The 26,882-nt window shown below is 36.4% G+C and overlaps 2 protein-coding genes across 2 annotated transcripts in view; both read left to right on the top strand.

Annotated features, from left to right (window-relative positions):
• Positions 1-22,712, top strand: part of fkbp16 (FKBP prolyl isomerase 16) — a 55,861-nt gene extending 33,149 nt beyond the window's left edge. Inside the window, exons 4-8 of the mRNA XM_051871336.1 lie at positions 16,605-16,822; positions 19,616-19,797; positions 19,871-19,948; positions 22,155-22,295; positions 22,420-22,712. Coding sequence (XP_051727296.1) covers positions 16,605-16,822; positions 19,616-19,797; positions 19,871-19,948; positions 22,155-22,295; positions 22,420-22,506 — 706 coding nt within the window. The 3' untranslated portion in view covers positions 22,507-22,712. The remainder of the gene's footprint in view (positions 1-16,604; positions 16,823-19,615; positions 19,798-19,870; positions 19,949-22,154; positions 22,296-22,419) is intronic.
• Positions 22,713-25,276: 2,564 nt separating this feature from the next.
• serf2a (small EDRK-rich factor 2a) lies at positions 25,277-26,866 on the top strand. Its single transcript, XM_051870919.1, has 3 exons — positions 25,277-25,439; positions 26,254-26,362; positions 26,527-26,866. Exons 1-3 carry the CDS (start codon positions 25,433-25,435, stop codon positions 26,591-26,593), a joined length of 183 nt encoding a protein of 60 aa, XP_051726879.1. The 5' UTR covers positions 25,277-25,432; the 3' UTR covers positions 26,594-26,866.
• Positions 26,867-26,882: the final 16 nt, after the last annotated feature.

Raw genomic sequence — 26,882 nt, 5'->3', positions numbered from 1 at the left:
GAATTGTATTCCAGGCAAGCCAAATATAAAAGTTAATATTTATACTGCTGCTAAGAAACTCTCCAGGGTTAATGCTGACTAAAACAATCACTATTGCTTCTAGCATGCATACTATATTAAGTCTGTCATTAAGGCATCATTATTTAACTAAGCAAAGCATTATGAGTTACAAAAAATTACTTTATGTATACATAAACTCTTAGGACCAATTACCATATTCACATTACCAAACACATTCCACGTTTACTGTGTAACATAATTGAAGGGTATATACAGTAATGACCTGTAATCAAATCTCACAGAACACTGCTTACAGTGTGAATCTTAGATTATGATAGTTTCAGATAATGTCTGTAAAGGTGAAGTGGGTCATTTCTGTGCCATTAGTGAAACCAAATGTAATAGCTGTGTCCAAAATCCCATACAGTCAAGATTGATCAAGAGCTCTTGAAGTATACATACAATACGGATTTACTACATACTGCGTCTGCCATGTTGTCATGTAACCCACAATGTCATAAGACAACCAGTGTTGGCTACTTTTACACTGTTGCCACGGGTTGTTTTCCATGTCTGCGGGTTGAAGCGACCCCAAATAGCGTCATATTTAGCCCCTGGAATGCTAATTTTACCAGGGGAACCCCGCCAAAAACGCGGATTTTACCCCCCGGGATGTGATTTTTACCGTGGGACCCCCCCCGAAACGTGATTGGGCCTAGTTTTGGGTTAGTTTTGAGGAGCAATTGGGTGGGTTTTGTTGTGATAATCTGGCAACCCTGAAGACAACCATTCCTTGCCATTTATGAATACGGCAACTTCTCTCCCATGGCCTTATGGGATAGTAAGGTGCCTGTTGGATGCACACTTTAGAATCTTAGCAGAAGTAGTCTGAGGTTTTTTTTTTTTTTGGCATTTTATGAATACTGCATATTTGGGCATACTACTCATTTAGCACACTGCTTTTCACATACCATTTATTAGGAAGTAGGCATATTCAGATGCAGAATCAGTGTTGTTATTGTTAACTAAAACTGAAACAATTAAAAATCATTTTTTGTTAACTAAAACAAAGTTGAAAAAAATAAAATATAAATATCAGATAAAAAACTTAAACTTAAAAAACATAAATAAAAATAAGAAATGTTGCCTTGGCAGCTAACTGAAACTAAATAAAAAGAAAATAATGCTAAATAGAAATATTTAAAAAAAAATAAAAAATAAAAAATAAAAAAATTGTAATAAATATGACTAAAATAACTAAAACTAAAGCTAAAATTAAAATGAAAACCGAAAATATTAAAATAAAATTTGATAAAAATATTGATAAATACTGAATAATACTAAAATAACATAGTAGTGTTGTCAAAAGTACCAACTTTGGTACCAAGTCGGTACTGAAATATTAAAAATGTGGCGATACCAGATACCGAAGCGCAACCGCGCTATGTGTCGACGCGCTGCCCACTAGGCTATCGGCTCCGACACAACATGTTTTTTTTAAGCATTGATCATTGTAGCCAATTACAAACATATCTGTTGAGCACATGAACACAATGGCCAATCAGAGGTGTTTAAGAATTCACTCAACAGCGCTCAAAACACTAGGGGGAAATGCTGGTATCGTCACATTTTTTAAATTTCAGTACCGACTTGGTACCAAAGTCGGTACTTTTGACAATCCTGCTGCATAGAATAAGACTGTTTTCAAACAGGTTTCTCTGAACACTCCCCCATTCTGCCATTGGTCAGTTAAACAGACAGCCCCGCCCAAACACACCTCATTGGTTAAGCTGTTGCTGTGTCAGTCTGGTCAAACAAACAGAGCAATGTTTTGATAGCACCACAGAGCCACAGTGTTTACACTTTCAACCTTTGAATAGCTTTCTTAAAGATGTCTCTCTGCATATTTTTCTGTATGGAAGAAAATCACATTGCAGAAGCTCAGCTGTGAAAAGCAGCTTTGTAGCAATGTACAACAGACCAGTTAAAGGCTGGTTTGTTGTCGTTCTTCTGTTGTGGTTTAAACTCCATTTGGTCACACTTCACCATGAAATCTGACAGCTATATATTTAAAGCCTCCATCATACATCCATGTCCCGCATCTATGATTACTATGTAATCAGCCCTCAAAGAACCTTTATGAGTGGCGGCATACACACACGCACGCACAAATACAGCAGTAAAGGCCTATAAAACAGGCAGTGGAGCTGGCGCCGGTGGCCGCAGGGCTGAGATTGGGTTCGTTTTAAAGGGCTAAAGAAGCCTGCTCCGCATTATGAGCACTTCAGAAGAGATCTCCCGAGGCACTGCACACTTTGCCGCCTTGATCCCTGCTGTTTACATCCTCACTGCCCGGACAGGAGGAGGAAATAAAAACAAACAATACTGTAAGCATTTGGCAAGCAAAATTTCCATTCAGATATAGTGTGGTGTAAAATAGATAATAGGATCCATTCTTAGATAATAGGCTGTGTCTTTTGTTGTCAATGTATAATAGAAGAACAATAAAACGGAAAAACATCTGTGACACGCCACTAAATTGAGGAATAAAGTCCTGTCTGGACTGTGCGGCGTACCCACTCATGTCTCGACGGTAGAAGAAAAAACAGTGACATTTGATTCATAAAGCTCCACAAAGAAAACCCTATTGGTACTATAGCAAACATATGTCATACTACAAAGCATTTTTATTGCCAGCATGTACAGCGATAGGTTATTGCCATGGAAACCACTCAGAGACACTTGCAGGGCATTTCCATCATTTACAGACTCACATGAAAAAAGCATCTGACGTCAGAGGCCCGACTGTTTATCTTTTTTTTTTCTTCCTTCCTCCTCCTCCTTCCTCTATTAGTTTTTACTCTGCTCATTTAGACTGACAAGGTGACTTGCTGACAGATTGCACAATGAGTCAGCGAGTGTTTGCTGCCCCAACCGGCGAGCGCATCGGATTTGTCCCAAAGAGATGACGCTAAAACATTGATTTGTACCCCGAGTGAGCACATAACTATTTTTGGAATCAATTATGTAAAAGAAAAGTCTAAGAAATAATTGTGGCATCTGGGGACTCGCAGTTCCATTTAATTAAGTTCCATTTAATAAACAAGTCTGATGTCAGAATGCATACTTCGAAATAATTTTGCATCTGTCTGTATAAATATATATATATATATATATATATGTTTTGAAAGAAGTCTCTTAAGCCTGCATTTATTTGATCAAAAATACAGAAAAAACAGCAATATTGTGAAATTTTATTACTTTTTAAAATAATGGTTTTCTATTTTAATATACTTTAAAATATAATTTATTCCTGGGATGTAAAGCTGAATTTTTCAGCATCATTACTCCAGACTTCAGTGTCACATGATCCTTCAGAAATCATTCTAATATGCTGATTTGATACTTATTATCAATGTTGGAAACAGCTGCGCTGCTTAGTATTTTTTTGGAATCTGTTATACTTTTTTCAGGATTCATTAATGAATAAAAAGTTCAAATGAACAGCATTTATTCAAAATAGGAATCTTTTCTAACAATATAAGTCTTTACTATCACTTTTGATCAATTTAACACATCCTTGCTTAATAAAAATATTAATTTCTTTCAAAAAAAAGAAGGAAAAAAAATTACTAATTACCCAAACTTTTGAACGGTAATGTATATTGTTACAAAAGATTTCTATTTTAAATAAATAGATAATTTAATGTTACTTTTTATTCATCAAAGAGTCCTGAAAAAAAGTATCACAGATTATAAAAAAGTTAAATAAATAAATCAGCATATTAGAATGATTTCTGAAGGATCATGTGACACTGAAGACTGGAGTAATGATGCTGCAAATTCAGCTTTGCATCACAGAAATAAATTATATTTTAAATTTATAATTATATTTACTTCTTTCAAAAACATTAAAAATAGTAATGTGTCCAAACTTTTGAGCTATATATATATATAAGCAATAAGGTGTAAGAGGCTGTGCTGTATCATGAATAAGTCACGGCTGAAGGGCGTTGTTAGGCATGACGCGACACGGAGTTCCTGCAACCCCTTCAGCCGTGACTTATTCACGATACAGCACTAGCCTCGAGTACCTTATTGCTTTTATATAACGTTTACCACACAATACGAATATTAAAGGCAAGAATATGTAACAATGCAACTTTCATGAAGTAAACTCTTACTAAAAGCCTTCCTTCCGCCGGAAAAAATAGTCCCTGACCGTGAACAGCAACAGAAGTTACATTATTACACCATTAGATGGCGGCAAAGACTGTCTTTATGAGTGTGTCAGTCAGTAACGAAGACTTTTACATTAAAAAAAAAAGACTGAATTGTTGTGAACACGGAACAAGAGGCAACTGACAAATGCTTTGACTAGCGCTGTCAGTCACGGGAAAACCCCTTAACTGTTAAAAGGACGAGATAATACATTGAACATTTAAACAGATTTTTTATTATGAACATAGGACTGACCTGAAGGAAAATGCTAAATCTGAAATGCTCGATCTCTTTCTCTCAATACTCTTCTACATAATACAGTAAGCTTCAATGAACAATATCAATTGAGAACATACAGTTTATGTTGATAAGAGTGGTTGCTAAGGGTGTTGTGCAGTGATGCACAGAACTGTTGGATCATCGTGAATAAAACACAGCTATTGACCAATCACAATCAAGGACAGGAACTAACCGTTTTATAAATATATATATATATATATATTATTCCAAACTTTTGAGCAGTACTGTATGTATACATCATTTCGACTTTACTTGAGCAGCAGCTATAACATTTTCTATTAGAGACTGTCTAGATTCATTCCTGACTTAACCTGACTTTGTGTGTCACACGTAGCTTGAATGTACGAATATGACCTGAATCCTGCCACCTTTAATAGCCCTCCTGATGTTAGTGAGCGTCACCTGAAACGCTCATCTGTTCTCCCACAGTATACAGTCTCCCACGCTGCTCTCTGTCTCGTCTCTATAGCAACTGCCAAAGCTCTGACCCCTCCTTGTTTGAGTAACTATCAGAGTGTCTAACCAAACCCTTCTCTGAAAACTCCACGCCATCCAATGTGCTGCCATCACAAAACCACAATGGCTGTTTTTACCCAGACTGGCCTAGACACATCCAAAATAAGGTCCAGTAAATGCCTTGACTGGAATCAGAGCAGGAATGCCGCCATACTGGAGTCTCCGTCCTCCTGATGAGCGGTGATACGTTGTGGCTCCAGCATAACCCAAAACAGTCATTTAAGCTCACTTGTGAACAACAATTATTCTTTGGCTGAACTTAAAGGAGCAGTGTCATAATTTACTCACCCCCATGTCGATCCAAACCTGTGAGACTTTCTGTCTGCAGTGGAACATAAAAGGACAAATTTTGTAGAATGTTCATGCTGCTCTTTTCCATACAATGAGGATACGGACCTAAAAGAGCATAGTGTAGTCCACATGACTCTTTTGTGCAAACATAATGAAATGTATTAATAATATTATTATTGAAAGTATTATTCTAGTAAAATTGTAAAATATTTTTACAATATAAAATAATAAAAATTCAGTCACATGATCCTCATTCTAATATGCTGATTTAGTGCTCAAGAGACATTTCTTATTATTATCAATGTTGAAAAGAGTTGTGCTGCTTATTTTTAGTAAAAGCTGATTTTTTTGGGATTCTTTGATGAATGGAAAGTTCAAAAGAACAGTATTTATTTAAAATAGAAATCTTTGTAACATTATTAATGTCTTTACTGCCACTTTTGATCAATTAATGCACCCATGCTGAATAAAAGTATTACTTTTAAAGAACAGTATAGCTAGGAATAATCCACATTAGCCTGCTAAATGTAATGTCTTTTACCATATGCAACATTTGGTGTTGGCAGGAAGTTCAAGGATAAATAGAGTGTTTCACTTTTTACCAAAACCCTTTAAAGGGTTAGTTCACCCAAAAATTATGTCATTAATTACTCACCCTCATGTAGGGCTGCACAACAATTAATTGCGATTAATCATTTGCAAAATAAAAGCCTGTGTTTATGTAACATATGTGTGTGTTTTATTTTGCAAACGATTAATCGCATTAATTAATCTACCCTCATGTTGCTAGTGACATCACTAACCCTAAAACTTCCTGAGTCTCTCCATCAGTGTCCAACTCCGGTTTGAACAATGTAAGGCTGAACACCGTTACTGACAATCCTCATTTTGGCTGCGTGAAATTCTCCTGCTTTGTTGTTGTTGAGCAACCGAAGCACGAGCTGTTAAAGCTCCACCCTCTTCTGGAAAGTGGCCGGGAGCAGCAGCTCATTTGCATTTAAAGGGACACAAAAACGGCGTGTTTTTGCTCACACCCAAATAGGGGCAAATTCGACAAGCTGTAAGAAATGATCTGTGGGGTATTTTGAGCTGAAACTTCACAGACATATTCTGGGGACACCAGAGACTTATATTACATCTTGTAAAAGGGGCATTATAGGTCCCCTTTAATGATGTCTTCACTACCTTTCTGGGGCATGAAAACGGTAGTTAGGTAGCTGTGTGGAGGGACAGAAAGCTCTCAGATTTCATTAAAAATATCTTAATTTGTGTTCCGAAAAATAACAAATGTCTTACTGGTTTGGAACGACATGAGGGTGAGTAATTAATGACAGATTTTCATTTTTGGGTGAACTAACCCTTTAAAACTCCAACATAACAAAAAAAAAAACTCCTATAAATCCCAACATAACAGACCATTAAACAATAACAAGTCTCTTCTTTTCTCATCTTGCTAAAAAAAAAAAACATAAAATATGCTATTTCAACATTTGCTCTCCCTATCCTGTCACATTCAAAGCATGTTGGGGACTAGAAATCCCCTGCCCAGTTTCAGCAATTTTATGTTAACGCCAAAGAATATTATTCATGTAGCCCCAATGCAAATTGATTATGTAAACTTCAGTTTTACTCATTTAAATGGATTTCATGCAAAATACTGATAACAGTGCTGTATTAGCAATCTAATTAAATAAAGGCAGCAAGCTGCAAATAAACAATAGGCTATTTTATATTTTTTTATAACAAATATTTAGATCTTTTGAAAGGAGCTGAACAATCAGGACTTGTTTGTGGGTCCCACACTTTGCTAAAAGTACAGACCATTGTAAGTTTCTGACGACAGGCTACAGTTTTATTTGTAGGCTTTTGTTGTGAATGGGTGAGGAGAGTTTCAGGACCTCTTTCTCATTTTAGGCTCCTCTGTGCTCAAATCAGCCCCTGAGGACCAATCAGCCCTGAGGGTTTATACACAGGCCCTTTACAACTACCTCCCTTTCCTGCCACCTAAATTTCTCCAGTTTCAAGTCCTCAGGGCTTCATCAAATACTCGCATTTCCCATTAATGCTGGCTGGAAAACAGATATGTGCAACGGACCAGGGGAATTATGCAATATCTCATTTAGCACCGTGGGGCTTTTTACAGATTTGAGATTATGATTTGAGGACAGATCCGTGATTTTCAGTTGTAGAATCACTTTTGAAGCCTTTTGACCTGTTGAGTTAAAAAAAAAAAAAAGACCTTAAAAGACTTTCACACTGTCTCATGATCTTTCTTGAGGTCATTTGTGGCTCTCTAGAATAGTTTTACTGTCCTCTGTCTTGAAATGTTTAACTCGCCTGACCTACATATCTTAAAGTGTTTTCCAGTGAATTTGACAACTGTGTTAGATTAAAATATAATTTGCATTGCATCACATGCACAAATCCTTATATATTAATGTCTCTGTGTGTCTGTATCTGTAAACATGTCAGTGCATGTGATAGCTACATAAAAAAAAAGCTGCATCTGTCAAAAAAAAAAAAAAAAAAAAAAAGACAGCAAGCAGGTGGAAGCAGCGACCTGATTTAATTGAAAAATGACTCAAGCCATCACAAAGAAAATGTATTAGCTGGTCCAGCAAATCATGACTCACAGGTGGAGTTTCATTTCAAACTGATCACAGACCCCATTAAACGCCTAGACTGTGAAACCAATTAGCATTATCACAATACCTGACTGTTGATTCACACTCATGATCAAAGTGAAATCATCCAGTGTCCCCAAAGTCAATTTGCTCAACCCGGAGGAAGTCCAATTCCTGCCATTTGTCTGATAGGGATGCTTTGTCTGCAAAATGCAAGGCTTATTAGTTGCGACATTAAAGGCTTCTTACATCTGCATGTAAGACATGCTTTCAAATGTGCCAGGGGAGCACTTTGGCTGAAGATTACAGTCACGTCATATAGTAATCTCTTAGACGCAAACACAAGGCGATGCAGAGTTTGTTCCTGTATTCGAGTGAATTGTATTTTTTTTTATGTTTTTGAAATACTTTGAGGACATGCTTCGAGGCAAATTCCTCCATGTTTATGTGCTTTTTTTCATTAAGACTCAATAGCACTACTTTGTAAACTAGTTAATCTGCCTTTATTTCAGTCAGTACAACACAATCTGTCTGTGGACCAGCCTAGTGTTGTGTTTTGACAAGCTGGGCAAGTCACAACACAGAACTAAATGATCAACTAGGAAGGTAGAAAGTATGGAAGCTTGTTTCCTCAACTAAATAACAAAATAAAAAAGGTAATTGTGACTTTTTATCTCACAATTCTGACTTTTTTTTTTCTCACAATTTTGACTTTTTTTCTCAGAATTGTGATTTAAACTCGCAATTGCGAGTTATAAAGTCAGAATTGTGAGTTATAAAGTCAGAATTGCGAGTTATAAAGTCAGAATTGTGAGTTATAAAGTCAGAATTGCGAGTTATAAAGTCAGAATTGCGTGATATAAAGTCAGAATTGTGAGTTATAAAGTCAGAATTGCGTGATATAAAGTCAGAATTGTGAGATATAAAGTCAGAATTGCGAGTTATAAAGTCAGAATTGTGAGATATAAAGTCAGAATTGCGAGTTATAAAGTCAGAATTGTGAGTTATAAAGTCAGAATTACGAGATATAAAGTCAGAATTGTGAGATATAAAGTCAGAATTGTGAGTTATAAAGTCAGAATTACGAGATATAAAGTCAGAATTGTGAGATATAAAGTCAGAATTGTGAGTTATAAAGTCAGAATTATGAGATATAAAGTCAGAATTGTGAGATATAAAGTCAGAATTGCGAGTTATAAAGTCAGAATTGTGAGTTATAAAGTCAGAATTACGAGATATAAAGTCAGAATTGAGAGTTATAAAGTCAGAATTGCGAGTTATAAAGTCAGAATTGCGTAATATAAAGTCAGAATTGTGATATAAAGTCAGAATTGCGAGATATAAAGTCAGAATTGCGAGTTATAAAGTCAGAATTGTGAGATATAAAGTCAGAATTACGAGATATAAAGTCAGAATTGTGAGATATAAAGTCAGAATTGCGAGTTATAAAGTCAGAATTGTGAGATATAAAGTCAGAATTGCGAGTTATAAAGTCAGAATTGTGAGTTATAAAGTCAGAATTGCGAGTTATAAAGTCAGAATTGCGTGATATAAAGTCAGAATTGTGAGTTATAAAGTCAGAATTGCGTGATATAAAGTCAGAATTGTGAGTTATAAAGTCAGAATTGCGAGTTATAAAGTCAGAATTACGAGATATAAAGTCAGAATTGCGAGATATAAAGTCAGAATTGCGAGTTATAAAATCAGAATTGTGTGTTATAAAGTCAGAACTGTGAGATATAAAGTCAGAATTTGCAAGTTATGAAGTCAGAATTGTGAGTTATAAAGTCAGAATTGCGTGATATAAAGTCAGAATTGAGAGTTATAAAGTCAGAATTTGCGAGATATAAAGTCAGAATTGCGAGATATAAAGTCAGAATTGCGTGATATAAAGTATATTTGAGACCTATAGACTATATAGATCTGGCTATGTGTGAGAGACTATAGTTTGAATTAATCATTTTTCTTTGCATGACACATTAACATTACAGTACAGAATGGCTCTTTCGGCACAATCCTGAACATTAGATAAACATTAATTTCATGTGTCATTGAATGGAAGAGAGGCTCTCGGGAGTACGCGTAACCGTCACATCCTTTTGATTTTCCTGGCAAAACATCCCAAGTCCCATCATCCCAACATGAAATCAGTCTACAGGCTTTAGGCAAAAGGAAGTCGGGGAAGGTCTCTTTTTTTTTTTTTTTTGTTTCTTTACAAGCTGTTCTCACATTGGTGATTAAAAAAATAAAATTCTTACATATAGCCCCTTTTAATACTTTTTATTTGTTATTATTAAAATTAAATATTATAATTGTTACTGGCTTTAAGTTTTTATATGTGCTATAATATGGCCCTCATTCTCTAGTGTATGAAAAAAGCATGTGTTGTTTTGTCTCCAGTATAGGCAGAAGCGAGTCATGCCACAGCAAGATTCGTGGTTACAGGTGATGGACTCTTTCCAGTTACCAGATCCTCCTTTGATAAAAACACAAAAAGAACATACACACTCACTTCCACATGGAAACAAGTCACTGAAACAGTATTTTAAAAAAATCATAACAACAAAAACAAATATTTGTCAGTGTCAAAGGCTTCTCTTTTTATTGCATGGCTTGTTTTTCTTACTGCATAATATGTGCAATGATAAAGAGTTAATAGATAAAAGACCAGCCTTAGCAAAAAAGGATCAAGGCCAAAGGAACAAATACATTTGTGCGGCACAAGGGCAGTTTCTTTCTGCAGAGTGGGTCAAGGAGGGAAGTGGTTGGTTATGATTGGGCATTTCATCGGTGTTGTTAACCTATTAGATAAATCTAACTACAGTACAGTATGTGCTCTGTTCCAGTGTGGTGCCATGTTACATAATGAATATACTTTGACCTCTTGAGAAATAAGGGGAGGTGAACACTTTAGCTAAATTTGGCCAGCATGTTATGATCTGGACTGCTCTGTTCTGGTTCATGACAGAAAAGTATATTTACAGTGGCATATGTCTGTTGTGTATGGTCATATGAGGCCGTTTTTCTTGTGTTGTGGAAAACTCTCATTCATATGAATGTAAGCATTGTCTCGCCCTCAACCGGATTAGGTACTGTACAGAGAGGGTTGAAATAAAAGCGCATCATAGCCTGAAGTGCTGTACTAAGCCAAATGATCAATTACTCACAAACTGTACCTTACATGAACTTGAATGATCAAAACGGCAGTATTAAAACAAATTACTCAGTCTGGCCAACATATGGATTTCCTTGTGTCTTTGTCAGATCTATTGTATCATAAGGTGCCTGTTTTAGCAAATAAAAATAAATCAAAGAAAAAGGCCAGGTGAATTATCATTCTATTTCTATTTCTGAGTGAAAAATGGGCGTTACATACCAGAATAGAGCCTGACCAAATGCTGGCCACAAACCTGTGTGGCCTATCAGTGCGGAAAAAAAGTTTGTTTTAGAAAAAGAGGAAGTTATTACATATTGATCAGGAAAACAAACATTCATAACATGAATTGTTCACAAGTAGAACAAGAACGTATAATAAAATTTACATTAAGTCATCAAAATGACCCTAATTATTATATTTCCTATTCATTTAATTTAGACACACATAAATATGTCAATATACTATACACAGCTAAAATATGCATGAGGTGACATATAACAGAGCTATCACCTTACACCCTGCTTCGCACGCCAGTGACAATGTAGGTTCAGTGACTGGATCTCATTTCACTGTGGAAGGGAAGGAAGTGAGCCGAACCTTAGAAGTGTTATTGTTATAATCTGCTCTAATATCACGTACAAATAATGTGACTGACACGGATGCAAAGCTGCTATCATTAAAAGTAGGACTTTTATGGTTTTAATGTAGACAAAACGTGCTGATTAGGATTTGTATGGTACACACTTCCTCTTTTGCAATCTGTGAATCTCAGCATGCACAAACAGACTATTCTGTGTGCCTTAAGGTGCCTAGTTATATATATATGAAGAGTTTGGCATAAACTTTCAGCAACAGCTGTCAAGGATCATGGAATATTGATCAAATATTTACCTAACTTTTTAACTTTTTTTTTTTAACTTCTGTCCCTCCTTCCAATCAAATGCAATCCAAAGTGATTGATTAACTGATTAAATGGACCCTGAACTGCATCTTGACAAGCTTCCACACACGTTGGGTTTTCATGTTTTATGGGGACTCTCCATAGAAATAATGACTTTTATACTGTACAAACTGTATATTCTATCCTCTAATCCTAAACATACCCATCACAGAAAACTTTCTGCATTTTTACATTTTCAAAAAAACATCTCGTGGCATGATTTATAAGATGTTTTTTTTCGTGGGGACCAAAACATGTCCCCACAAGGACAAGGATTTCGGATATTGCCATCTTTGTGGGGACATTTTATCCCCATAACATAGGGTTTGCCTGAACCAAACACACTGACACACGTACAAAGCTGCTCCTATGCTATAAAATCCTGTTACATTAACATATACTGGATGCTGTTTTAGCTAGAAATTGGTGACAACAGTTTTCAGGCACTATAGGAGGCATTTTGGTGCGTGTATATTTTACGGTTAATAACGGAATATTTCATGAACTGATGTTAATGTAGCAAAATACCTTAAAATCTGCTTTTGTACCGTTGTACCAGGGTTTGACATTAACTTTTTTGCTCACAGCCACTTGTTGGCATTTGGCAGCAGGTATATTAGGCTGCTGTCACTTTAAGATCCATTATACTGTTACACATGTGTTTTCTTTTTCTTTCTGTTTACGTTCACTTAAAACATAACTGACTGTGTTTATGTGAATACTCGCCAAGACCGGCATTTTGACATTATTTTGTGTGTATTTGACTGTTTAAGTGCAATAAGCAGCGAAAAAGAACTTAATTTAGTACTGAGATGTGGCTTTATGTGCGCGCACTTTGGGTGTGAGAACAAAATCTGCGGGAATGAGTAAAATTAAGCGCAATACAGCAATCCCACGCCGAAATTCAAACCCTGTAACACCAACAATATTCACCCGGAGCAAATTAAACAAGTGAGTGAAGGGAGGCGGGTTTGTGTGTCAACTTGCTATCAGAGAGATGAGAGCGACAAAGCCCAGCTGATATCGTGTATCTATTCTGCGGAAAATAAGTATTGGAAGCGTTTCAGATATTTAAGTATCAATATTTATCGAAAAATCTATATTTTTGACATTACATTGGACTTAGTTTATTATTTCAGATGCCGTTTTAAAAGACTACAATTGAAAAATGTATATATTAAATTCAACACGCCAAAGTGGCTAGTAGGTGTTAATGTCAAGCCCTGCTTATAACATAATAATACAGGTGGTAAAACAGAAGGCCACATGATGAATTAAAGTTCCCCAAAACTGGCCTTACCATGAACCATGACTAATAAATATGTATAGAGCACAGTGTTATCATACAAAAACAAAACATTATCAGGGGAACCAAACAACAATAAATGTAATATATACATAGCTGATAACTAAAATAATAAGAGACATAATTATCTTTGATTAAATAATTATTTAATAAAAATAGATCAATTGAAAAGTATGAATTGTATATACACTACCGTTCAAAAGTTTGTGGTCTTTGTGGTCAGATTTTTTAGTTTTTGTTTTGTTATAATATATTCCTTTGATGGCAAAGCTGGATTTTCAGCATCATTACTCCAGTCTTCAGTGTTTATACAGTCAGTATTATACAGGGTTAGCATTCACTCTGATTCTGATAATAGTTCAATTGTGAGTTTTGTGCATCTCATTAAGTTGCACAAAGCAGCAGCACAAACCTACAGTTACATGTTATCTAGTTTCATTGAAGAGGCTTTGGATTTATGTCAGCTCACCAGATGACTGATATTAACACTCCAATTTACTGAAATACCATGAACTGTACTGAAAAACTCCAGCTGTACAAACATGTATGTTTGGACTGAAGAATGTCAAACTGTGACAATCTAGCAGGTTAGCTGACTCTTTCACACCAGGCTTTATCCTCTTTTATCTCACGAGAACACACTTAATAAATGTGCACAGTGGAATTGACTCAGTTTCAGACCTTTTATTTGTCAGTCTATTGATTTATGTGCAGTCATGTGACCAAGTACTGAGAGTAATAATGCCAGATAAGGTTGTGTGGGAAAGATGGTATATTCCATGGACCCCTGGGATCCTCCTGTTCAGCTCCTGAAGCATCTCTGTCAGCTTGAACAAGTTCATGATCTCATATAGCCCTTTGCAGCAAGTGCAGTGTAGGCAGAGAAAAGTAGGGTAAAAAAACATGGGGTTACATACTATTATCATTGCCAAGTGTGGTTGGGAAAGGAGTTCTGTAGGTGATATATCACAAAACATGAAACAGATCTTGCAAGAGGCTATTTTGAAACCACTGCCTTGGATGATAAATATTGACAGATGTATTGATGCGCTAAGAGATGTGACAGAAGTGATGCATCGAGCAGTCAATCAGAGAGAAAGAGGGATGCTTGCTATTTGTGATGGACCGAGTTTGTCTTTGGAATTCATTATATGTCATTGGAATTCATAGTACAGCCATGAATATATATATATATATATATATATATATATATATCTTCATTAGATTCATTAACCAACAAAGTCTCATGCAAACTTGTTATAATTTCTCTAAGATGGCAAAATCAGAACAATTAGTCAGGCAAAATGTTATGAGCTGTAATGCGAGTGTGTTGAATAGCCTAATTATTTTGATAAAGTGAAAGGAACTTATTCAAATATGAAGGGAAAATATGAGGTTAATTTTGAAATACCTCATTTGATTTTTTCCCCCCGCATAATTCATTGGAAAAATGCTCAAAGAATATCACAGAGAAATTTGTAGTGCACCAGAAAAGCAGGCAAAGCTTTTCCATCATGTCATCCTCATTTCTACCATCCTGAAGAATACTGAAAGAATACAGCCTTTTTCTTTTTTCTTTTTTTTTTTCTTTTTTTTTTTTGACACAAGCCTCAATCCGCCAGAGCATATGGTCTTCTAAATAGGCCTCTGCCAGTACTAGAGTTCAGATCTGGGCAAAGTGAGGACAGTGCACACACACTGGATACAAGCCCTTTGCCTCTCAAAAGGCAGCAGGCAGCCAGTGTTCACAACAGCAGCTCTACCATTCCTCTCTCTCTTTCCTTTTCTCAAACAAAAACAACCACAACACTGCAGCACAAAAATAACAGACTTACTCGAAAGAAGATATATTTTTAAAAGAGAGAGAGAGAATAAAAATAGTTTCCATAAACTGCCAACATCTCAAAAACTGTCTAACAGTAATTGAAGTATCTACAGTACAGAACAAAAGATAGATGGACAGAGATGGATGGATAGATAGATAGATGGACAGAGGTGGATGGATAGATAGATAGATAGATAGATAGATAGATAGATAGACAGACAGAGATGGATGGATAAATAGATAGATAGATGGACAGAGATGGAGATAGATGGACAGATAGATAGATAGATAGATAGATAGACAGAGATGGATGGATAAATAGATAGATGGACAGAGATGGAGATAGATAGATAGATAGATAGATAGATAGATAGATAGATAGATAGATAGATAGATAGATAGATAGATAGATAGATAGATAGACGGACAGGGATGGATGGATAAATAGATAGATAGATAGATAGATAGATAGATAGATAGATAGATAGATAGATAGATAGATAGATAGATAGAGATGGATGGATGGATAAATAGATAGATAGATGGACAGAGATGGAGATAGATGGACAGATGGACAGAGATAGATAGATAGATAGATAGATAGATAGATAGAACAGACTTACTCGAAAGAAGATATATTTTTAAAAGAGAGAGAGAGAATAAAAATAGTTTCCATAAACTGCCAACATCTCAAAAACTGTCTAACAGTAATTGAAGTATCTACAGTACAGAACAAAAGATAGATGGACAGAGATGGATGGATAGATAGATAGATGGACAGAGGTGGATGGATAGATAGATAGATAGATAGAGATGGATGGATAAATAGATAGATGGACAGAGATAGATAGATAGATAGATAGATAGATAGATAGATAGATAGATAGATAGATAGATAGACGGACAGGGATGGATGGATAGATAGCTAGACGGACAGAGATAGATAGATGATAGATAGATAGATAGATAGATAGATAGATAGATAGATAGATAGATAGATAGAGATGGATGAATAGATGGACAAATGGACAGAGATAGATAGATAGATAGATAGATAGATAGATAGATAGAGATGGATGGATAAATAGATAGATGGACAGAGATGGAGATAGATGGACAGATGGACAGAGATAGATAGATAGATAGATAGATAGATAGATAGATAGATAGATAGATAGATAGATAGATAGATAGATAGATGGACAGAGATGGAGATAGATAGATAGATAGATAGATAGATAGATAGATAGATAGATGACAGAGATGGACAGAGATGGACAGAGATAGATAGATAGATAGATAGATAGATAGATAGATAGATAGATAGATAGATAGATGGAGAATGATTCAGATCAGATCTTTCAGTGGACTGAGATCATGTGAATAAATGGAGCTTCATTGCTGTGTATGTGTTTTATTGGCAGGGAGCCTGATATACCAGCCTGGGCACCTCTCCTGTATCAGCTGCAACTCCTACACTTCAGAGAAAAGCCAGACCCCCTTTCACTGCCCATCCCCGACCGGATCCGAATCGGCAACCAGAAACGTGAACGAGGCAACTTCTACTTCCAGAGGGAAGAATACAGCATGGCAGTACAGGCTTACTGCATGGCTTTAGATGTGCTTACGACACGCACACATGGTAATCCAAACCACATGCCCTTCAAACACTTGTTTGTCATATAATGCATTAAGCAGGAACAAGCCAGTACATGCAGAAACATTCATGCATACACATAAATGCATAAGGGCACAAATCTCAACAACAGGAAATTTTGAGGAAACATTATATATAGTATTATGTTATAGAATATTTCTTTATATAAATATTATTGTATTATAGAGTATTTTCTGTAAAAAAATTTAAAATATAAAATGAATTGCAAATTACTTTAAAAACTAAGCTAATTACTAAGTACAAATACTACTGATTAACTCCAACTATACCATAAGTAAACCCAATACTCATACACACTATATCATTTTTCTATCCACTTCATGGTACCTAATAAATCATTCAATGGTGATGGAGAAAATCCCTGTAATAGCTCTCAATCCAGCCCAGTTCTAGCAGCTCAGCTAATCTATTTGATCAATAATCATGTCATCGGAATGCTCAGTCATGTCTGCAAGCTGTGACCACCCTGAGTAACGCTCTTATTAAACCCTACGCTAATCAAACGTAATAAATCTACATGTTATTTCCACCTCCTTAATCATGGTAATTGCTGGGAAGCCTGGCCCATCTTGAGAGGAACATTTGACAGTAATGAGACAGTAAAGTGCAAAGCACCGCTTTGGATTAGACACTGATAATGACCACATATGCAGAAGTGATCTCCACATCGCCAGAGTCTCCACTGACCACTCAAGCATCACATATTAGACTCTCCTTCATTTTCTACATAATATTTTTCTACATTTATATACATATCCCACTAAGCAGAAATTTTATAAATAATTTTGGGAAGAATATCCAATAAAATGTTACTGTACATGTTTTCCACATTCAGCAATCCCATTTCATCAATCAATAATATATTTATTCAGTATCAGATGGCCATTTTCACAGAACGCGTTTTTGCATTCCACTGCGTTGTTTTCCATAATGTTTCTATGTAAACACGTGGTAGATGGACTTTTTTTTTTTTACCTTGCGCTAGCATCTTGCGCATGACAAGGCGTTCCAGAAACATAGATAAATAAAGTTTAAATAAAATTAAAGCTGCAAGCAGCGATGAAAGGGCCCTCGCACCCGCGCCACCCGGTGGCTTTAGGAAAACAGAGCACGGTGGGCAATATGCATTTAAGTATATAAGTATAGGAGGACTATGTCAGTCATTTGTATTTGCTACACTTCCTGCTACCAGCTGGTGGCGATATGGCTATAACTAAATTTTGGTGTGTAGATGTCTTCAGGCCAGGGCACTTATCAAACAGAAGTTTGAGGCAGATTGGACATTGTATGCTTGAGTTACAACAACTTCCTGTTTCATGACGATAATAGCTTTAGCACTCAGCTAAGTGTTGCTAACATGTTATAGAATGTTTGTAGCATGTTTAGCACTCAATTGCATATTTTAGTATGATGCTAGTAGCGCATCACAGTGTTAAACACGTCACTTCCTGTTGCCAGTGGGTGGCGCTATTACTATAACTGAATATTGTCATGTAGATGTGTTCAGGGCAGGACTCTTCTCAAACACGTGAAGTTTGGGGCAGATTGGACATTGTATGCCTGAGTTAGAACAACTTCCTGTTTTGTGGCGTTAATCGCATACATTAGCACTAGCATTAGCCAAGTGTTGCATGATTTAACTTGTTTCTAGTATGTTTGGTACTTCATGGCATATTGAAATGTGTTTCAGGGAGTGAATTACAGTGTAAAGCATGCCATTTCCTGTTGCCAACAGGTGGCGCTATGACTAACTGAATATTGGCGTGAAGATGTCTTCAGGCCAGGACTCTAATAAAACATGTTAAGTTTGGGGCAGATCGGACACTGTATGCCTGAGTTACAACAACTTCCTGTTTCATGGCGAAAGATCACATTTTGTCAGGCCACCATGTCACGCCCTTCAGCGAAAACTCTAGATCTTCGCAATTTAATGTCACAAAGGCCTTTAGATTAGACTGACCATATATGATGTTGATCTGGTTAAAGCTTTAGGAGTTTGTTAAAGTACAACGTCTGGAAATGGCAAAAACTGCAAAAATTTTGCAGAGAAAATTCAAAATATCTCACTTCCTGTTGGGTTTTCAGATTTTGCTCCCAGGGACTTTTTTGTAGGTATTGGGCTGTTACACATGTCTACCGAAGTGCGAAGGGTGCTTAATTGAAATGTTGTAGGTGGCACTATCGAACCATTTTGCCACACCTAATTCTGAAACCCATATCAGACATAAATTTTCACCACTTCTGACACGTGTGCAAAGTTTCATGAGTTTTCAAGCATGTTTAGGCCCTCAAAAATGCGATTCATTTCGGAGAAGAAGAATAATTGACCGAGCAATTACAATAGGGTCCTCACACCATCGGTGCTCGGGCCCTAAAAAGTCCCTCGATACCTCACGTTTTTCCATTTCACTGCCAAACCCAAAAATGCGTTCACGATTGTGAGTTGCTTTTGTAGACGATTTCAATAAAGCTTAATTATATTGAGTTACATTTTAGACACATTTTGGTATTAAATTGCTAGTTAATATGAGTGTCTGTTGCAAATGGATCCAAACAAAGCGACCGTCCAATTGACCGTTGCTTTTATATCAGCACTCTTGGAACGCTGCTTGACCAATCAGATTCTACTGTACAGTTTGCGCTGGATTGATCGATATCAAGCAAACACATTTTTAATTGTGTTTATCATTTCCTTGAAATGAAAGGTTGGTGTTATGTATTACTACAGTGGGTCTGTACAATTGTGTCCTCCTACAGACGGTCAAAGCTGTGCGACAGAGGAGGAAGAAGAAGAGGTGAACGACTACCGGGTAAAATGTCTGAATAACCTGGCAGCAGCACAGCTGAAGCTTGGACAGTTCGATGAGGCGCTGCACACCAGTCAAGATGTGCTGTTTCTCGATCCCCAGAATGTCAAAGCGTTATTCAGAAAAGGAAAGGTATGGGTGAATATTATTCATCAATATTGAATATTATTCAACTGTAATCTGGAAATGTAAAATGTGTCTGCAGCTTTTATCAGACAAGGGTGATTATGAGGAGGCCATGGAGACCCTGAAGAAGGCTTTGAAACTGGAGCCGTCCACTAAGGTGAGAGACGTAACCGTATCTCCTGAACACATCTAAATTTTACGTGAGCTGGCAACAGAAAATCCCATTAGTAGCCATTTACAGTTCAACCAAGGCCTTTGTGAAATACCTGGCCTAACTGGAGCAGTAATATTTAGTTTTATTTCAAATTCAATGTCAGCTCATACTCACTGTGGGTCAGGGAGGATGTGTTTGTATTTAATGAAATGTGCATGTAATATTTAGGTTTATGATTCTATCGAGCTTTCAGTGTTCATGAGTACAAGTACTTTTTAAAATGACTTTAAAGGTAGGGTATGCAATTTCGGAGAGGCTAGCAATAGCAAGCTAGCTTTGAAAGCATTAGATCCCACCCTCCCTTCCAAAGCCACGCCTCCTTTAAAACACATGAACGCGCACAGCCAGAGCAGAGTCTGCAAAGCATCACAAGAGACCGCGTTAAATTACCTCATGTATCAATGCATAACAATAACAATAATAATGAACATTTTCCGACAGGTCTGTTTAAATTTACAACACTAACGGCCTGAGAAATTCCACTGAAACAGTAAGAGTGCATGCAAACAATATTTGTTTCTACAGGTAGACTCTTATAGTATCAGAGAATGACTTTTGTGCTGCGTTGCAATCCACCGAACCAAAACTTGTTCTGTCATGCCTTTGAGAATACTTAGTCTGTCAAATCCTCAGAGCAGCCACCAAGATTACGACTGTCTGGAGCCACTAAATGGACACAAAGTTAAACACACAAATCCTCTCACTAGCCTTCCTGTAATAAAGTGAATCAACACTGGATACACTGTGGATGTTTATGACATGCGAGCAGCAATAAACAGAACAATTCATTCATAACACTGAAGAATATTATGGCCCATTCTGCGTGTCATATCTGATCTGATTTCTTCATGAAAGGGCATAATGCAATATGTTTTTTTCATGCTTTAATAATTTTTATATTATTATATTATCCCAATTTTATATTTTTTTATATAATTTTTTTTTTTTTTTGATAATCTGCCTAAGTGGAAGCATGTATATGCTTAATAAAATTGGGCCCAACACCGAACCCTGAGGAACTCCCTGTCGAACAGGCACGGTATCAGATTTGTGATTACCCAAGCTAACAAACTGGGCACAATTGATTAAATAAGACTGAAACCAACTGAATACTGTTCCAGAAAGACCCAGCCAACTATGCAACCTGTCCAACAGAACAGAATGGCAAATGGTGTCAAAAGCAGCACTGAGGTGTAACAAGACCAAGATACTGAATGCACCAGAATCAGCCACATAATATAATATAATATAATATAATATAATATAATATAATATAATAATAAGTGATTTTGTGAGTGATCTCAGGTCCCCTCACACTGTACTTTGACACAGTGTTCATGGTGAAGAGTGAGCTTTGTCTAGACAAAGCTAAAATATTATCTGCTGTTGCTATAATGACACCCTGTCTGGATGGCAGGACAAAAAGCAAACATTTCCTCAGGAGGGAACTCATTGCAAAATTCAAATTAGGGTCATAGAGTCAGAGATGGCATGGGTTCAAAACATGGTAATACATGTGGTTCTGTATATTTCAGCCTGTTAGCAGTCTCTTAAGTGTATGGTCTGTGCTAATGATTTTTAATTGTAATTATACATGTATGCAAATATGTACCCATTAAAATTTGGTATATTCTATGGAAAATGTTCAGACCCATTCCAAATGGATATGAAATCTGAATGGTGTTAAAGTAGCAAGACATAAAAAGTTCAATAAAGTGATATCAGTCATAGACCAGATCCTCTCAACTGATAAAATCAAGGTCAAACAATATATTGATCTACAAGAATACAATAACCAGCTTTAAGTGTTTAAAACTTAACATGAACAGCTCACTCTCGCCATTTACAACCTAAGTTAATGCTTTCCTGAGCAAATCCTTCTTAATATGCGATTTACATTTGAGATGAAGTGCTGTTGCTTTTATAAGCATGATGCCAGTCATTGTTGTTTCACATATGGAAACTCAATCAAGACTGTCCTGAAACGCAGTTTACAGTCAGTGAAATGGCATCATCTGTTGGTCAGTGTTAGCAACTGCACTAACGCATGTTTTCCTCACAGAAATGTACAAAGTTCACACAGGATATAAGTTGTTGTGTTTTTCCTTGTATTAGGTTTTCAATGCTAATCTTATAATGTATTTTATAGGCTATTCATGCTGAACTGTCCAAACTGGTAAAAAGACAGGCGGGGGAAAATGAGACCCAGGATTGGCAAGCTAAACCAGCTCAAGTGTTTGGCGAAAACATAGCGCCCTTTCTGACACCCCCGCCCAAAAAGAAGCCGTTTGTAAGTGACTGACTACCACCTAGTGAAGAGAATAAAAGTAGTGGAAAAAAAATCCTTTCAAAATGTGCCAGAGCTGGCGTCCGAGTGCCTGCATCGTTTGATCTCGTTTCTTACTCTCTTTCAGGGAATTTCTTGGAAGTTTCTGCTTGGAGCTCTGGTGGTGGCCTTGGGCAGTTTAGTCACATCTGTGGTCCTGACCGCACGGAACTAGCTCCCTCGACCTACTTGCAAATTAACTACAAGTCTCACAAACAAACATTCCACAAAGCTGCCAAGGGACGGAGGAAAAATGCACTGAACTGTTTAAAGAGCAGCTGCATGGGCGGCTCTATCGGTGGAACACCGACTTATGCAGAGCAGAATATACGCACAGAATAAAGGGCAAGGCAAATGCATTTCAAATATTTGCAATAAAAACACAAGTATTAATGTTTGGCGTTTTGTTTTGCTTTCTACTGTATTACACACGCAGTGATGGAATTAGCTATTAGGAGTTTGGGGAAACAGCTGCTATCTATTAAATCATAATGGTAGAAAACATTTGATTCAGTTATGAAGAATAAAATGTGATGAGAAATGTCTTCCAAGATAACAATAAATCAATATTACAACCAAAATACAATAATTCAGTCAAACTAATTTGAATTAATGTGCAGAAAATGTCTTTTATTTTGTCTGTTTGTTGACATGGATATGACAAAATAAATATTAAAATATAAAAATATATAAAATAGTAAAAATAAAAAATAAAACTATTTTCATAATGTGAAACAGGATACTGAAGCATTTATTTTTATTTCAGGAATTGGTTGAATCATATAAGTGGGAATTAATATTTTTACACTTCTACATTGCCCTTCAGCATTATCTGAGTTGTTTTATTATATAAATTAATATATTTATATCATTTAGATTGATAGTATTACTATGGTCTGAGTTTATTGAAATCCTAGAAAACAAAATCTACTTTTTGTTTTTTTGAATGTTCAGTTCTTGACATTTCTGGAATAACAAAATGAATTGAGGTTAGGTAAAATATCAGCATTGTTAATAAAAATGATGCATAAAAAATATATTATCTTATACCTTATATATACTGAATATTGTGTTGGACTATGGGGGGCCTTCAAATAAAAATGTTTGAGAACCAGTGGATTAGAGCATACAAAGACAAATAATTTTTCTTTAAAATAACACGCACCGATGAGTCATTCATATAAGACCGGGAAAATGCATTAAGAAAGCAAATAAGGTCTGTTTTGACTTCATGTTGATTTTACGTCTGCTCTCACAGAAGTGGAACTACATCCGGCCTTGACTACTAACCCACACAATTACTCTGGTTCCACTCCAGGGTTCGGTTTCCTGGGCATAAGCATTACGCTGCCCTCCTCCACACTCTGGCACTCCTGTAAACAGTCTGAGCGGCAGTGACTCATCTGTACAGAGGATCTAATACGGCAGCTGATTAATCTATTGTTGCCCAAACCAGTCGGTGTGACGTGTTGGAGGAAGATCACAGATTCTGTCCCTGACTGTTATAATGCAGACATTGTATCTGATAACAGCACAGGTGGTGCTTCTCTCAGATGAATGGCTGAAGTGTCAGTTCTGCTTTGCTATGGTCATTTGAGTGCAACTATGACTTTTTTTTTAACAGAAATAAATGCTTTGAATTGATAGCGTTTTTTTAAAAAGGTGTCCTGTTAGGCCAAGTCTAAAGCAGTGGTTCTTAACCAGCAAACTTCCAACAGGGCCTCAAGATGTCTTTAAAGTATAAGCTAAAACAACTCAAAATTAAAATATTTCTTAATTTAATTCACCCCTATAGAATTCTAACAAATGAATATTGTTTTGGACAGTTGGGCATTTTTAGCTTTTTTTTTATTTTTTTTTTTAAGTTATTAGCATCCCAAGTCTTGATGCTCCCATCCTAGCATGCAACAGGAAAGAAGATGGCAGACTTTTAAGATAGGAAGTTTCTGCAGTAATTATGTATTTTTGTAGGCCAACCCAGAAGTTAGCATCACCAGCTTTCACGTTGCCAGACCTTCAGACTGATAGAAGGAGGTTTGGACTCCAAAGCAGCTTTCATTGGCCGACCGACCAAGAGGCCATCTGACTGAAGCAACCAATTACAGTTTGTTTTGTTCAGCGTGACGTTTAGGGACATAAAAATGTACAGTCGATGTCCCTACAATAACAAACTGGTCTGTAAAACTCTTGGACGTTTTTTAAAGAGTCTGTGCTCTGAACTTTTACATACTTTGAAAATCCGGTGTTTAGTTGATACTGATAAGCGCTAATTGTCACAGTTGTAAATGTATTTACAAAATGTAAGTTATTATTGCATTATTGCAACAACATTAGCTGCCAGATTTTTGTTTTTTAGAATGGAAAATATCAAAAAAATCTATACACCCAGTTTAATCCTTCCAAAATAATCTTGAGTATAGGTCCAGTTTCACCGATAGATATATATAGGCCTACATAGATGTCTCATTAGCTAGCCGTCCGCCATATTGGAAAGGTCAAAGGTCCATGAACATTAGAGAGCGAGTTGACTGAGCATCTACAACCGTAGTTATATGCATGTATGGATATCTCTACCTGCAGTAGACTTCAGCAGATGATTTTGTTAAACTACAACAATACAACAAGATGAAGGAGTCAGCTAACAACAAAGTTACCATAGTAAAAGTAAAAACATTAAAAAGTACCATAGTAAAAACCTGTAATATTGAGTTAATACATAAAAACAACACATTCTCAAAGGTTAAACCGTTTCTTCGTGAATTTAAATCTCGTCAGTTTCACAACCAGAAGCTGCGTAATGTTGTGGCATCCTTGATTCTTACTGTGAGTGACGACACGCTGACCGTTCCAAGATGGCGGGCGTGCAGACGTGGCTGGAGCGGTCGAATGTAGCACCTATGTATGCAAATCTAACCGTTCCCGACGTCACATGTCGCATCCAATCAAATTATTGCCTCCTGTACAGAAAGATCTCGCGATGCAGCGGATATTTCCAGAGTGAGTTTGACGCCAGACAGTCAAGATATCGGTTTGTTGGTTGGGAAATAAGATAGCGGCCCTTGGGGTGAGCTAATCTGAAAATCGGATAAAACTGATTAAAAATGACTAGTAAGTATATAAACGGATCTTACTTGGGTTTAGTTTTGCGATATTTGGTCGTTGTCAGACGTAAATGAGAGCTCTTACATCGGGCCATGGCGTATGAGGCCTGAGAGATCGATTCCGATTTAAAAACAATTGGTCGGGATTTTATATATTTTTTTTCTACAGGGTTAAACACATCGAATTGTATGTATACCATTATATTTGTCCTAAATTCCTTTTTTAAAAGTTTGTTGTGTTGGTATCTCGCACACACCCTCTTTAGGGGGAAAGTAGAATCACAAATGAGTTATCTTTATTGAACCTTTAGAAAAATATTTGATTAAGTTTTATCATATGATACATCCGGCTTTTATGGCCCATATTAGTGACTGATGTAGTGAAAATATGGAGCTCACACTCGGAAGAGGAAGGGGGGAAAAACAAACAAAAAAAGTTTTATTCAGATGCCCAAACTACGCAAAATACCTTACATTGTATGCAAGTCACTCTAAATCTACCAATAATGCGTCTTAACATTGTTTTATGTTTTGAATTTAAATACAATGATCATGCATTATAATAAAAATGAAAAATAAAAATAAAGTAAACCTAAGTTGCTTCAATTCAGTAAATGTTCATCTTGAAACATTAACAATCAAGACATGCAGAAGATTGGGTGCAACAAGTTATTCAACAAAGCTGACCATGTTGATAATTTAGACATTCATGTAACAAATTATATATTAGGCTTTATTGGGTTAAAGTGAGATTAAAACCTCTTCAGATCTCCAGTGTCAGATAGATCAGATATTTAATTTCCGCACTGTGTCCTATTTAGGGGGAAACCAGCGTGAACTTGCTCGCCAGAAAAATGCCAAGAAGCAAAGTGATATGCACAAGGGCAAGAGAAATGACGATGGTTTATCTGCTGCTGCCCGAAAGCAGAGGTAACCGGCAATAGCAGACCTTGAGCTAATGCGTGGAAGAAGTTCTCCTACATAATGTGTTGCTTAGTTTCTGTGAGTAGGAGAAATGAAAATGTGCTGCACTTCAAAAATGTAGTGGGACACTATTAACTGCCATTATTTTTCTCCCCCATGTATTCTTTTAGAGATGCAGAAATAATGCAACAGAAGCAAAAGAAAGCCAACGAAAAGTCGGATTCTAAAGCCAAATAGTTAGAAGACATCGACAAATCATCCGGACGATCTTAAGCCATCTTGGTCTGGATTCAGCAGCATCATTGTTTGTACTTTCCTTTAAAGCCTTTTTTGTACTGTACCAATTTAGGTTGAACTGGGTATTTACTTCACTGTGCACAGGTCTCTCTTTTCTTGAGCAGTATTTACCATGTAAAAACCAAGAATAACAGACCCATCTCGGAAACACATACTCTTGTATTTTTTTTTCCCCCATTTCCTTAATTGTTGAATAAAGTAACTCAAATCAGAGTTTGTTTCTTTGTTT

Source organism: Ctenopharyngodon idella, chromosome 18 (genome assembly GCF_019924925.1).
Source record: "Ctenopharyngodon idella isolate HZGC_01 chromosome 18, HZGC01, whole genome shotgun sequence".
In the NCBI taxonomy this organism is placed as follows: domain Eukaryota; kingdom Metazoa; phylum Chordata; class Actinopteri; order Cypriniformes; family Xenocyprididae; genus Ctenopharyngodon; species Ctenopharyngodon idella.
Note: the sequence above shows the minus strand (reverse complement) of the source record. Positions and strands in the feature narration are given on the sequence as shown.